This window comes from Colias eurytheme, chromosome 6 (genome assembly GCF_061535395.1).
Source record: "Colias eurytheme isolate Ceu_HAF_F1 chromosome 6, ilColEury1 Martin Lab GWU primary, whole genome shotgun sequence".
Taxonomy (NCBI): domain Eukaryota; kingdom Metazoa; phylum Arthropoda; class Insecta; order Lepidoptera; family Pieridae; genus Colias; species Colias eurytheme.
In genome coordinates, this window is record NC_142985.1 from 13,540,574 (window position 1) to 13,555,536 (window position 14,963).

General features: G+C 35.6%; 1 protein-coding gene across 1 annotated transcript in view; it reads right to left on the minus strand.

The window, feature by feature from the left end:
* LOC149908149 (cell adhesion molecule Dscam2-like) overlaps positions 1-14,963 on the minus strand; it is a 52,115-nt gene that overhangs the window by 1,469 nt on the left and 35,683 nt on the right. Inside the window, exons 7-10 of the mRNA XM_090102669.1 lie at positions 13,163-13,376; positions 6,797-7,007; positions 380-533; positions 112-260 (exon numbers count right to left, since the gene is read on the minus strand). Of these exons, the coding sequence (XP_089958795.1) occupies positions 112-260; positions 380-533; positions 6,797-7,007; positions 13,163-13,376 (728 nt within the window). The remainder of the gene's footprint in view (positions 1-111; positions 261-379; positions 534-6,796; positions 7,008-13,162; positions 13,377-14,963) is intronic.

Below are 14,963 nucleotides of genomic sequence, written 5' to 3' on the forward strand. Positions count from 1 at the left end.
TTTTGAAGGAGAGATTGATAGGTTTTTCTCGGAAAAGCATATTATCATCACCTATATCATGTTCTTATATTTTACAACAAGTAGAAACAATAGTGAAAAATATAAACTTACCGTATACATTGAGTCGTGTAGAATGTTCCACGGAGCCGCGTGAGTTGTGCGCGCGGCACGTGTAGCGGCCGCCGTCCTCCGCGCGCACCGACGTGAAGTTCAGGTAGCTCACCACCTCGCCGCTCGGGCTTAGGAACTGGGTTATAGTCCTGCAATTTCACATACTTTATCAGCTTTTAAAATTATTAAACCAATTATCAATAACCAAAACTGATTTAAGGAGATAACAGAGGAAGAAATTGTTGACCATATTAAATTTTAGGTATACCTTTGTGGAGTATTATGTTCTTCAATAGGTTGCATATCCAGAAGCCAAGTGAACCGAGGCGATGGAGACCCTGAAGCAGAACAGTGCAGAGCTACAGCCGGGCCTGGGTGTAAGGCTTGCTCTATGAACGTGTAGTGCAGCTCTGGTGCTGTATCTGGAAGATAATGAATGTGTTATGTTATTACACGGGTATAAAAACTGTCGCCGAAAAACAAAAATATTATTAGACCTTTTGTTGTCCATTTGTATAAGCTTACAAAATATTTGAAGCAGGTGTTTTGTCCAAAAATTATTCACATTAATATTCATAAGTTATTCATATTAAATTTACTCAGCTTCATCCTTTACCTGATTTTCAACGGATGAAATATAACAATCATTTCTATGAATATTAAAAACGCATTATCCCTCCTTAACAAATGGGAATTCTTATACGTAGAATGACATCAACGCAACGTAATAAATGTGTCCAGATTTGACATTTAATAGTTGCAAATGGCCTAAAACTCCTAACGAAGAGTATAAAGATCCTACTCCACAAACAGTAGACGATAAATCACGAATGTCACAACAGAATCCAATCATAGCTCCAGTAAACAAAGAAATGGACTCGATTCAATGGCTATCATTCATCATCGCTTTTGGAAGTGATGACTTCAATGAATTTTCAGTGAACAAAGCTACAGAATGTTAAGTTAAATTTCGAATTTGAGTATTTATTAGCTAGAAGACAAAGGGAAATTTTGTATTGAGATTGTACATCGTAGAGTATATTGTACTTTACAATGGCGTTGGATATCTATACATTGTTGATGATGTAGATATTAATTAATAATTAATGTACTGGATTCGCTAATTAGGTTCAAATTCTAGAGATTTCCAGTTATATACATTTTAAAATGAGATGTGAAAATATAATGTCCATTTGAACATCAATTTACCTGGTCTACGTGAGAAGTATATTTGTATAATACTGAGAAATTTACGCAACGCTTTAATTCCCGAAATAGGACCTATATACCGGCAATCATCTACGAAGCGGTCAAAAGCCTTTGTAAAATAAAGGTCAGTTACGATTAGCCAGCGCGTAGTTAACAGGCCATTAGAAATTCACAGAATCATTTCGCCACAGTGGCCAGGCCAGTGAACAAATGAGCTATAATTTAGTGACATTACAATCGGCGCACAGTGGCGGTGACAACCGAGTTATGAGCTTGTATATCACGTCCGTGCGCTCTTTATTGCGACTCGTCTTTGGTGTTTAAGTTACAGGAATTTATTGGATTCTTCGTTTATTTTGTTGTTGCAATGTTTGGACACAGTTTTGTCAAAAGGAATAACAAAACGATTGTCATTTTTTGTTGGAATATCTGCGAGTGAAGCTGGGTTACATTTTTTCGGTCGGATATTGCTTGGGCGTGTTTTGTAACTGTTTTTAAATTTTTATTTAATATTTATTGACGGGGTACTACGACGCGATATTAAAACGACGAAATTGAAAAGATGATTAAAAGTTATGAATTATCCACGAACTTTTTTGTTGTTAATTATTAATTTTTACTATGTACTTAAAAGTTTTTTTTGTTTGTCAGGCGCAATAAGTCATAGCATAGTTTTGAAACAATCGTTTTTTGTTCAAACGATTGTTTTTAACAGTACAGCGATTTTTATCACATTTAATTTAGTTTACCAGACAAAAAGACTCGCACCCCAACTTTTCTACCCGGCAAAATATCCTGGCTAATAAATACAAATCTAATATATCCGGACATAATCGCCATATTATATTACATGATACACGTATAAGCTATGTACTTACATACAACATCTACTCGTATAAGCGCTTTGTCATAATATAACATTGGCCAGTGTGATGGCCGATCATTTTGATGTTTGGTGTAAGCTACAGAAGGTAAAGTTTGAATTGCAAATGTACATTCAAATCAACGTTAATGTTTGCTTCAGTATAAACAATGTAATTGAAACTTATACGTTTAAAATATTGTTTAATATTATTATCATCACTTTAATTAAGTAGTCCAAGTTATGATTTTATTTTGTAAGAAAACTCGTTTTTTCTTCAGTTACATTCACGGTCACTTTTCACATTAATGTTGAATATTTTTTTTCAGATTTTTATTTGTTTCAAGCACGTACTGTACAAGTAACTGTAATTGAAATTGGTGCACTAGAAAACTTTTATCGTATTACTTTCTAAGTTTTTCTGACATTGATGAAAAATTTATCTGCAGTTAACTAGAATGCCATTTATACTTCCAAATAGGATAGGTATCAATTAGATTCACCAAAAAATAAGACATGAACAACATGATGAAGACAAACATAATAAAATATAAACGAAGACGAAATAAACTGGCGATCTTAAGCTGAATCGCGAACTATTTAGGAGACCTGTATAATACAATAATCTTTAGTGTATTATTGTTCCAATTGTACTTGTCCATAATCGTCTTATCAGAAGCCTCGCTATCCAAGTATTGGATGACAGATATCATTGAACTGTACAATTCTGCTGCGTGTTTATTTCCATAGATTAATTAGCAAAGTTGATAATATGTATTATCATGATCCTTGGAGAATCATGAACACAAAAATTAACTATAGTATTAAAAACGATGCACATTTGTCTTTTGAAGTTTGATAGCCCATCAAAGAGATATAAAACTTCCGCGAATCTATTTATTTCGATTTCAAACCATGTTTCTATGAAGCGGTGTTTACCTGATCCTCAGTGAATCGTGTCTTCGTCCCACTAGCGATGGAAGAGCAGTAACAGGAGCGTATATCTGCAGTTATCGGAATAGGATATCATAAAGCGGAGGAAACCATCCATTATTCCATTATCCGCGTCCATAATCCGACCCCCAATTTATTTCGCTCTTTGTACTCTCGACTATCATTTCTGTGAGCTTTTGTATTGATATCATTAAGTTTAATCTATCATAAATTGTTTTTTGCAACCGTTCGTGCCAAATCTTCAACTGATATTTTCCGCTTGTACTATTTTCTGTAATAACTTTGAGTTTCGCGATCACTGTTTGTGTTTTGAGATAGGTAGTGGTTTAAATAAATAAATGCTTATTTTTAACTTCTTATTTTCTTTTAGATAAAAACACAGTGCAAGCAAACTAACTAGTGGTATCAATTTATATCTTAAATACGATTATACTATTATTCATGAGCCATAATTTTTTTTTCACAATATTGGCATAATGGGGCAGGGATAATTTACATACATTTTATCACGAGCTTCAGGTAAATTTATTTTAATCCAATTAAAACTTTTAACGTTAAGTTATTTGTAACAGAATTGGTATAAGTATTTCATGATAATATCAGTGTCAGCTTTCATCTACTTTTAGATTGTAATCAAGCAACTTGAACAGTTTTCATTCATGCCAAATAATTACTTAATTACAAAATAAAATAAAATGTTTTTTGCTAACAAACAGAGGTCAACACATTTAATGATAGCCGTTTTATATCGGGTTTTAAATGTAATTGAAATCAGTGTTTATCCTCGCTGAGCTATTAAATCACGAGGAATGAATATCAAGCGCTAATAAAAAGTTACTAACTTATTCGTAATATTTATACTGCAATATCAATGCGAATACAACTTATTATGTTTACATAATCACTTACATATCACTTTAGTGATATAATCTGAGTGATTTATTTTTATTTTAATGCGATTATTACTGGAACAGTGGCCTATTTTTATTGTTACCCGCATGCATTGGAGCAAAAGCGGGAGGCTGACGGTTCCAACAATAGCTGGTAATCATTTTTATTCAGGAGAGTACTGAATGTATGGTTCTTATAACAACATCATGAATGCTGGATTAGAACAAACATCAAATGTTTCGTTCCAATGTTATCTGTTCCTATAATGAATCTACAAGATTATTTTGGAACCAATATGGAAGTTATTTCGGCGCGTGACGCATGACCCGTCCATTACTGCAGCCTCTAATCAATAACCAGCCAATGGGCTCGACGCAATCCGATATAAATTGCACTACGCTGCCGTACCAGGCCTTTGTTTCATGTAGATTCAATTGATTATTACGCATAACGTATTTTAAAGTTTCACGAAGTTACGAATTTTGCGGACAGTTAAAGAAACTTTTGAGAAGAGATCTTTTCAGATTTTCATGATGTAGGATCAAAATAATTCGGCTAAAACGAAACTATATTCGTCGAGAATCACGCTTAATAAATGTCTTACTTTCTTAATATTCCTATTCGTAAGTAAAATTGTGGAAGATTTAAAAATAAAATGATTCATAGTTTGAAATCTTTATATTATAAAAATAAAAGTTATTTCGAATTGTTTCCAATATATTCACCTAAATCACAGATACATAATATAAAATGCAATAAAACCAAGAAGCAATCGAGCACTTTATCGTCCTAATTGTGAAATTAATGCATCTGCCATACATCCTCGTGAGTGCACTCTGAGTTATAGCGACGTTCTTGCATATTAACATGCTCATGTACTTATATCTGTGATGAATGGAACAGAGAACTATGGATCTTCCTCGTTCTGTTCACATAATATAACATTTGTATATAGCACATGTTATTGTCTGTTTGTATATTGAAATTAAATGTTCTAGCAATTTTTTTTTTGTTTTATGTGTTCCTGGTAAATGCGTTCTTAAATTATTGTAATCATCGCAATTTATCCATAAAGCTAAATAGCTTTAACCTACAGAAGTAGAAAAGGAAATAAAAAATACTGTAAAGAATAGGTACCTTTTATTAGAAGTAACATTATAACTTCTGCTAAACAAAACAAACATACATCACTTAGCGCGAGACACCAATGAATGTTTCTATAAAAAGTGCAATAAACAATTTAATACCCTCTTATCTGCGCCGTTAAAGTTTAAAATGTTTCATTACGGCCTTCAGTTAACTCCAGTCATCGCGACAAGGCAGTCGTGTAGCTAATTGTTTTCCGATAAATGGGTATTTAGTTTGCTATCGCTAAATTGAGTACGAGTCTTATCGTCTGGAACCGTAATTAGCCTCATATAATTGGACCTGCTTGTAAATATAACAATTTGTAGGGTATGGTGTATATATACCTGCTTCTCTCCCTCTTATATTTTGCATAACGCTACAATAGCTGTTCTCCATAATTTTCCACCCCCTATTTCGCCAGCTTTAGTTTTCATATAAAATCGTATAGATCGACGGATCCAATGAAAAAGATACATGTCAAGACTTATTCAAATCTGTTTAGTGGTTTAGAAATTAAAATTACTGTAGTTGGTACAAATATTTATGTATATAAACTTTACTGGCACGATTGCAAAAGCTCATAGGATCATCTAGAAAGTGATTGAAACTGGTGTGGAATAGTAACTTTTAACTTCAAATGTTAAATTTTCTTTCAGATTAAATAAATTATTATTCAAAAGCTTTTTAAAACTTGTCTCTATAAATTATTTAGAGAAAAAGAACTAGCACTTGTATTATAAATTGTAATTACGTTCATTCACCTTTTGAATGAATACTAAAAATGTTAATTAAAATTGAAAATGTATTATGTAAACCTTTACGCCCAAAAATGTGTAATAATCCAATGAGAATTTTGAAGCTTAATGAAATTATCACGTTAATCAAGGATTAAATAAAACACACGAGACGCGAGAAATCAATTAAAATTTAACTAGGGGCTGACGAGATTTCGGCTCGAGGCAATAAGTAGCTTAGTTTTAATGTTCCCGTTTTTTCAGCTGAATAAATTTGAATACTTGATTCGTGGAGCAGCTCAGACGGAACCTTTGTTAAACTATGCAATCAGGAATACTATTACAATTCTAAAGTGGCTTTATAGTCTTAATTCTTTGTCCGGGATGCGATGGATTACGGATTCTTTCATGATTGTTTAAATATTGTTTGTTATTTAAAACATAACAGCTGTTGTTGTTTTGTTTGTTTACTTTTAGATTATGGGTCTGTTTCAATGTTCTTGAAAAAAAAAATTAAATTGGTTTAATCTCAAGTCGAACAATTCTCATAATCATCAGCTCGTACACTAAATGAAATAAGAGAGCATCATCGGTCGAGTCGATCGCATCAGCTGCGCGGAATCTGATGACGTCATCAGAATTAATCTAGGATTATTTCGTTTTTACAGATTTGGACGATTTGATGCGCACAAGTGTGCTAGGTTTCATAAGATTTCATAATACATAAAAATCAGTTTTGTTTTGCATAAGTGTACACCTTTATCCTTCCACATATTATTTACATGTTTTGTAGTTGTGGAATGTCCAATCAAATAGAATCGTATGCTCGCAGTCTGGTCACTTGAACCTGAACGCGCCCGGAGTTGACATGCTGGAAGTATTAAAGTGCTCAGCTAGCGGGGCTCACCTCCCAGGCGCAGCTCGGCGGCGGCCTGCGCCACGTGGCGGCCGCGCTCGGCCACGCACTGGTACATGCCGCGGTGCGCGCGCCGCACGCCGCGCACGCGCAGCAGCGGCTCGCCCCCCCCCACCGGCGCGCCGTCGTGCAGCCAGCGCACGCGCGCGCCGCCCCCCTCCACCGAGCAGTTGAACGTCACCGTGCTGCCTGAGTTCGCTATCTGGGGACGCGCATTACGATCAGTGACATGAAATCTAACAAGCTAAAACAATACCAATCATTGGGGTACCCCAAGTGTCGGTTCTTGGTCCTCCTTTTAAATAGCACCAGCAATATTCATAATTGCAACATTTCTCGCCTTTAAAACAATACAAAGAAAGGAAGAAAACTATTTCAAGTTCAACTTGATAACATAAAGCTAAACAAAATGTGTGCGTGTACTAGTGTACACATGTAAGAAGTGAAACTTCTTTATGACCTTATTTTTCAAAAAATAATTTATATGCAACTTTACAGAAATACGTCGAATCAAAGATGGCGCGTAACGGAAAAATGTCACGCGAAAAAATGTTACACTAAATTTTTTTCCAACCCCGATAAAGAAGTTTCACTTCAAAAGTGGTGTACAAAAGCTAACATCCGACTAGGATTCTATCTAAGCAGTAACGAAAGAAACGACGAAAGAACGATACAAAAATAAGTGAAGTGTAGTTATTTTATGGTTCTAAACCCCCACTGCCTACTGCTTTGTAATAAAACTGGACCTGATTTGAACTTATTATACATAGAATTCAACTGCAGTCATGGGACAGCACAAACTACTATAGAAAAAATCATTTTATAACTTCCCACCAAAACCCATAATCCATACTAATATTATAAATGCGAAAGTAACTCTGTCTGTCTGTTACTCAATCACGCCTAAACGTGCCTAAACTATAACTGAACCAATTTGCATGAAATTTGGTATGGAGATATTTTGATACCCGAGAAAGGACATAGGCTAGGTACCTTTTATTGCGAAATATGTACCACGGGCGAAGCCGGGGCGGACCTCTAGTCTCATATAAACTTAACAAACCGAAAGAGCTGATATCTAACTAAGGTGGATAAAACCACGGGCCGTAGTTTCACCAACACAGTCAGTAAATAATCAACCCACTTGCTTGTAGTTTATAAATTTTACTGCAGCTACTTAATAAGAAATCAAATATTTTTAGTTATAAAAAGTAATAAATATCGGAATATAATCGCAGGTTAAAACAATACGTATTGTATTTAACGTCAGCAGAAACAAATATTTTCACAATAAAAGCCGCCCAAATAAATACCGAAAGAAAATCTCGATAAAACTGCTTGCAACTCTCATAACAATAACACAGCTTCAAATGAACTAGAAACAGTTATGGCAAAGTAATTTAAAACATCGTAAGATGAACTTCCCAAAAGACAGTTTGATTTGTTAAGTAAATGTTTCGCTTGTAACTTGGCTCCAACTTTTACAACGACTCTTAGTAGATGCTGTTTTAATGTGTTTAGACAGAATTTTGAAGAACTTTTACGGTCGGAACATTTTTTTTAATATTATAATAACAAATGAGCGTAGAGATGAAATTAACTTCTGTAGTCAATAATTTTTACCAATAAAAAGACAGAAGGATATCTTCTTTATCAGTCACAATCTATTTCTAAATGATTTTGTAACATTATATTTTAATGTGTAAGATTGTAAGAGACAAAACCTTATAACGAAAAGCCGGTGATGTTGGTATACTTCTAGTCACTTTATTCATCGACCTATTTCAAAATGCGTATTATTGATCTTTTTAATGTGATTCGTGATTTTTTTTCCATCGAATCGAACCCATTCCGAAAGCTAGTTATTCCCACCGTTAATCCGATCGGGTCGAGCAGTCACTGGATGTCAACGCAAACTGACGCTACTGAATTATTTATAAGAGCGTGATATTGACTTGCAACGTGTGATCAGGATAGTTTTTCTTAGCTGGAATCTTGAACACGGTTAGTGTTTTCAACTTTATTATATTATGCAACAGTTTTGGCATATTAATTGTTATGACAACCTCCTTTATATGTGGTAAGCGCCATGATATTCACGATAATGAATGGAGATCACGTTTCAGTTTCGTACTTAACTTTTTAGAAAATCAACTAAGATTATAGTTGCGTTATGCAACAATTTTTTAACTGCTTTAATGTAGGTACTACTCAGATAAATCGTCCAAACAAACCATCTTAAAACTTATTAAGAAATTTAAAATATTTAAGGTTATATATAGCTGTTTACATGTACTATATTTAAAGTGTATTATTTACTTTTAGCAACAACTAAACTCACAAGGAAAATTTGGGTTATCTTTAAGAAATTCCCAGAAGATTAATAATAATTGCTATGAGCGAAAACTGTTTCCAATAATCTGTTTACATGATCAACTATTTAATCGCAAAAGTTAGTTTTATGGCAAAGTTCTATCTTCTTGATAACGTGATCGAAAGTTTTATTTATCTTTTTGACTATAAAATAAAAGTTCCGTTTGCAATAAAGCTCAGACGCTTTTAAAAACTGTTTTAAGATTTAAAATGCGCATCACTTTTTAAGAGAATATCTAATAATTTAATATCGTTTAATCTTAAATTTGATAGTTGGTACACTACTTATTATAGTATTTTAATTTTAACTAGCGACCCGCCCCGGCTTCGCACGGGTGCAATGCTGATACTAAATACACTACAGAATAAAACCGGCCAAGTGCGAGTCGGGCTCGCGCACAAAGGGTTCCGTAGCAGCAAATATAATAAATTACAGTTAAATCAACCTATCTCAAAAACTATAAGAGATACTTTGATCAAACCAAAAATCGTTGAAAGAGTTAATTAGCATGCATCACCTCTATTTTTTTTAGAATTTTATACCCCGTAGTTATAAAAATAGAGGGGGGGGGACATACTTTTTACGACTTTGAGAGCTGATATCTCAAAAACCGTTCACTTTAAGAAAAATGTTTTTTAGAAAACTTTATATCATTTTAAAAGACCTTTCCATTGATACCCCACACGGGTATGTACATCGAAAAAAAAAATTTCATCCCTCAGTTACATGTATGGGGGGCCCCACCCCCAATTCTTTTTTTTACTATTTAGTGTCATATTTTTGTAGCGGTTCATACAACACATATTCCCATCAAATTTCATCACTGTAGTACTTATAGTTTCCGAGTAAATCGGCTGTGACAGACGGACAGACGGACAGACGGACAGACGGACATGACGAAACTATAAGGGTTCCGTTTTTGCCATTTTGGCTACGGAACCCTAAAAATTGTGAACGTTGTATAGGTACAAAAATATAGCGGCCCGCTCCGGCCTCCGGCATCGCACGGGTATAAAATACATAGCCGGGCGGCCGCAAACGCTACGTCCTGCAATTTTTAAATCTGTAATATCTTCGAAAATATTCACTTAAATCATACGGTGTAAAGGGCCATATAGATCTATATTAAATGAACAATGTATCCATGGTATTTAATTGGTTAAGGATTAATGCTGTATTGGTTAAAATCGCTTCGAAAATTAGCCATTATTTGTCGTAAAAAGTAAATGACAAAAAAAAGTTATTGTGGGTTATCCATAAGAGATAGACATATACCATCGCGGACTTTTCTGTAGACCTTTTCAATGTGTATAATACTTAGTACATTGGGTTCAGCCTGCGTTTGCAATGTAAGCGGAATAAATGTAATTTTTTACGACATCACATTAGAAACCTCAAAAATAACAGTACTTCTCCACTACTTAATGGATCTTATTATACATATAAACCTTCCTCTTGAATCACTCTATCTATTAAAAAAAACCGCATCAAAATCCGTTGCGTAGTTTCAAAGATTTAAGCGTACAAAGGGACATAGGGACATAGGGACATAGGGACAGGGAAAGCGACTTTGTTTTATACTATGTAGTGATTATAGAAGAATTTAATCATAATATTCTTTCTTAACATGAAGTTTTGCTTAATTTGAATTGAATTTTTTTAATTATATGCAATCGAAGTCAAAACCAAATTAATACATCATCATTATGGTTCGTACACTACAAGATAAATGATAAGTTCATAAGAAAAAATATTTTTTTCAGTTCAATAGTTTCCGTTTAGTAGTTAACAGAAGTGAAAAGTGAGGTTATAATTCTAAGAACTCCGTACGATTTGTCAAACTTTTCATATTTGTTAAAACTTGGTACAAGGCATTTGAAACAATACCAAGAGACTTAAAATAATTTGGAAAATCCAAAAGTGCACGCCTCATAATTTTTTTTTAATAAATATTTATTAATTATTATTTTTGTTTATTTAATAACAATTAAACCACATCGAATCAGACCCTGAAAAATGAAAGGGTTCTATTCCTGAGCATACTCAAGCGTAAGAGAAAAAAAAAGACTCGATTAGTAAAGTATTTCGGTCGCTATCGTGTTAACAAGAAAAAGGATCCGCACATACAGACACACGGACGTCCAAGACAGAACTTTTTTAAACTGTTTTTTAACTAGTTTAAATAACAAAAATGACATCAAAAATATCATGAACGTTAAAAATAGTGTTTTTTCTTAATATGTGTGTGTATGTATTATCTTACAAGTGCAATGTATGATACATAAAGACATTTTAAGTTTGAAAAATCAGATGTTTTGCGCGAAGTGACAGTAGTACCCACCTCAACGCTTCGCTTATGAGGCGTGCAATAAGAGAAATATTCAAGTTCGGCTTTCGTTTACTCATTCCTTTTGCTCTTTGAATACTGGTCCGGGAGCCAGCAGCAGATTTTATGACCAAGTTCCTCTCAAGCGGTAATTAGTAAAATGCATCAAAGTATAGTATTATGAAGCCTCGTGAACGTCAGCTGGAGCTCGGTTGGGGGGAAGAGCGGTTGTAGCCTCCCGTATCAGCTGACGGTTTTTCCACCAAGATACAGCCAGCTGACATATATATTTATCCACAGTTACGTATAAGCTATCATCAGGTAAATTTTTGTTTGAGAGGAAATAACGGAAAATAAATTTTTCTTTAAATTTAACTTTCATGTTCGAGACACCAGCTGACGTATAATACACCATGTTGTAACCAGCTGACTATTTTTTTTTGTTGAGATATTGGGTTAGCTACAATTTGACAAATTTTTAGCTGAGAGGAAATGAATGAATGAATGTATTTTTTTTCCTATGTGCGTGGGAGGCTACAACCGCTCACCCCCCCAACCGAGCGCCAGCTGACGTTCATGAGGCTTTATAATGCTATACTCTCATGCGTCTGACGAATTATCTCTTGAGAGGAAATAATGAACCAAATTTGCACCTGGCTCCCTAACCATACCTTCTAGCTTATACAGGTCTATAACAGTAGAAATATGCCGTCAATATTCCGGTCGCGTCTCAGTTATTCTGAATAATGTACGAGTGTGGTGAATGCTTATTTTTCAATTTGCAGACGGCTGAGCGCGAGCGGAATGTTAGCGAGTGTCACGCAACGCGTCAATCTGCTCGAGATATTGTGATATCGTACACATAGTGAGTAGGCTTGCTCTTTCTGTTCTTTCACATCTTATCGATAGGGGTTTTTTTTTAATTTATCATGCTTATAAATTATTTTATACGATTTGTTTATATTAAGAATAATTATTGTGATGTTCTTTAGTAGGAGCGCTAACGTTTCTTGCAGCACTTGTTACATTTGTTTGTGGCTCTACGTTTTATTGACTCGTTTTGTAAAGAAGGTCATCACTCAAGAAAAAAAAATTGGTTGTCTGTAAAGTCGGTTTACTGACGATAGTTGAACGTGACAACGTCTTAAGGCCGATTGTGCTTCTTTATCGCTCGTTCCGCGCTCTCGCTTGCACTATGGAACGCCTCAGAGCGAGGTAACGCCGCATGAGTCATGTTTTTTCGTGCGTGCAGCAGGCTCTATCGAATTATATATAAATAAAATAAATAAATAAATATTATAGGACATTATTACACAAATCGACCTAGTCTCACAGTAAGCTCAATTAAGGCTTGTATTGTGGGTACTAGGCGACGATAAATATAATATTTAATAAATACATATATAGATAATAACACCCAGACCCAACAACAAAATAATAATTGAGTTCATCACACAAATATTTGCCCTGACCGGGGATCGAACCCGGGACCGTCGGCTCAGTAGGCAGTTACTTTACCACTGCGCCAACCGCGTCGTCAATTATAAGACGTTGTCACGTCAAATATTGGACGATACACAACATCAGTTATATTTTGCATTAATTGAAATATTAGCTATGCTTCAATTTAGTAAGAAGAGTGTAGTGTAGCGGTTACCTGCAGCTGCGGGTGCACAGTGACGAGCAGGCGCGCGCGCACGCTGAGCGCGGCGTCGCGGCGCTGCTCGCCCAGCGCGTTGTGCGCGCGGCACGTCCACGCGCCGCTGTCGCCCGACTGTGCGCGGCGCACGGACAGCACCGCGCCAGCTGCCGATACGCGTCCCCCCGCGCCGCCCACCGGGCTCGCGCGCCCCGCGCTCCAGCGGAACCAGCTGCAAGACAGAGCTGATATATAGCAGCTCTTAAATACATATTAAATAAACATAACAATGTTCAACGAATACAATCTTCTTTGATTGAAAAAAATAGGAAAGACGGTATAAAGATTTTTATAGAATACTAATGGTCCGCCCCGGCTTCGCCCGTGGTACATATTTCGCAAATAAAAGTAGCCTATGTCCTTTCTCGGGTATCAAAATATCTCCATAAAAAATTTCATGCAAATTGGTTCAGTAGGTTAGGCGTGATTGAGTAACAGACAGACAGACAGAGTTACTTTCGCATTTATAATATTAATATAGATTTCCCATACAAATTAAGAATGATGATGATGATTGGTTCTCATTTTACAATTTCTATTTACATTTATTGATTTTATTAAAAATTGATAGCATAAAAATACTGACAATTATTGTAAGTAAAAAATCCGATTTAATTAAAGGTCGAAAAAAATTTGGAAATTTTTAGGTTGATTACATAAATAAATTATTAATTATTATGTTTCTCATTTCCATAATACTCGGGTACCACCAGAAGGACAGTACCCGGATCTTTGGAAGGCTTACGTGGGGACACGGATTAGTTATTTCTATCATATTTTTATGAATCAATTCATGAATCTTAAGGCCTTTGACACACTAGACGGAAACTCCGTCGCCGAACTTCCGCGGCGGTCAATCCGTTCTATACGGTACCAGCCACACTGAATATTCAGTGGCAGATCATCAGTCGGCTGCCTGCGCTCCTGTGCGTGCGTCGTCACTGCGAGTTATCCGCTGAATGTGGCGCGATGCATACAAATACCTGTAATGCGACGTTGCCGATCTTATGCTGACGGAAGATCGGTGCGCGGACGACCGATCAGACGCGAGCGAGTGACGGTCCGCTCGGAACGCGGGATCATCCGCGACGGAACGACCGATCTTCCGCGTAGTGTGCCCGTTATTTGTATTTTATATGCAATTAACATGTATTGGCGTTCCGCCGCGGAAGTTCGGCGACGGAGTTTCCGTCTAGTGTGGCAAAGGCCTAAAACGACGATTTATCTGTTTAATTTTAAATACAAAATTCAAGGAATGTGTCAAGTCGAGGTTTAAACGAAGATGTATTTCACCATCTATTTCACTTACCGATTTCTCTGCAAGGAAAACTTCAAAGAGATACTTTGGTGACCCAAGATTTATCTAAATTAAATCTACCTCAAGTGTAAAACACTAAAACTAAATATTTTGCAAAAAAGCCCTTGATGAAATCGCTTTTAATGTTATAGCGTCTTTTCATGTTGTCGTCGAAAATACACATCTTCTTCTTCTCTATCTTATATATATAAAAATGAATCGCAAAATGTGTTGGTAAGCGCATAACTCGAGAACGGCTGAACCGATTTCGATAATTCTTTTTTTATTATATTCCTTGAAGTACGAGGATGGTTTTTACGTAGAGAAAACGTAAATATGTACCACGGGCGAAGCCGGGGCGGACTGCTAGTCTTATATATAAAAATGAATCGCAAAATGTGTTGGTAAGCGCATAACTCGAGAACGGCTGAACCGATTTCGATAATTCTTTTTTTATTATAT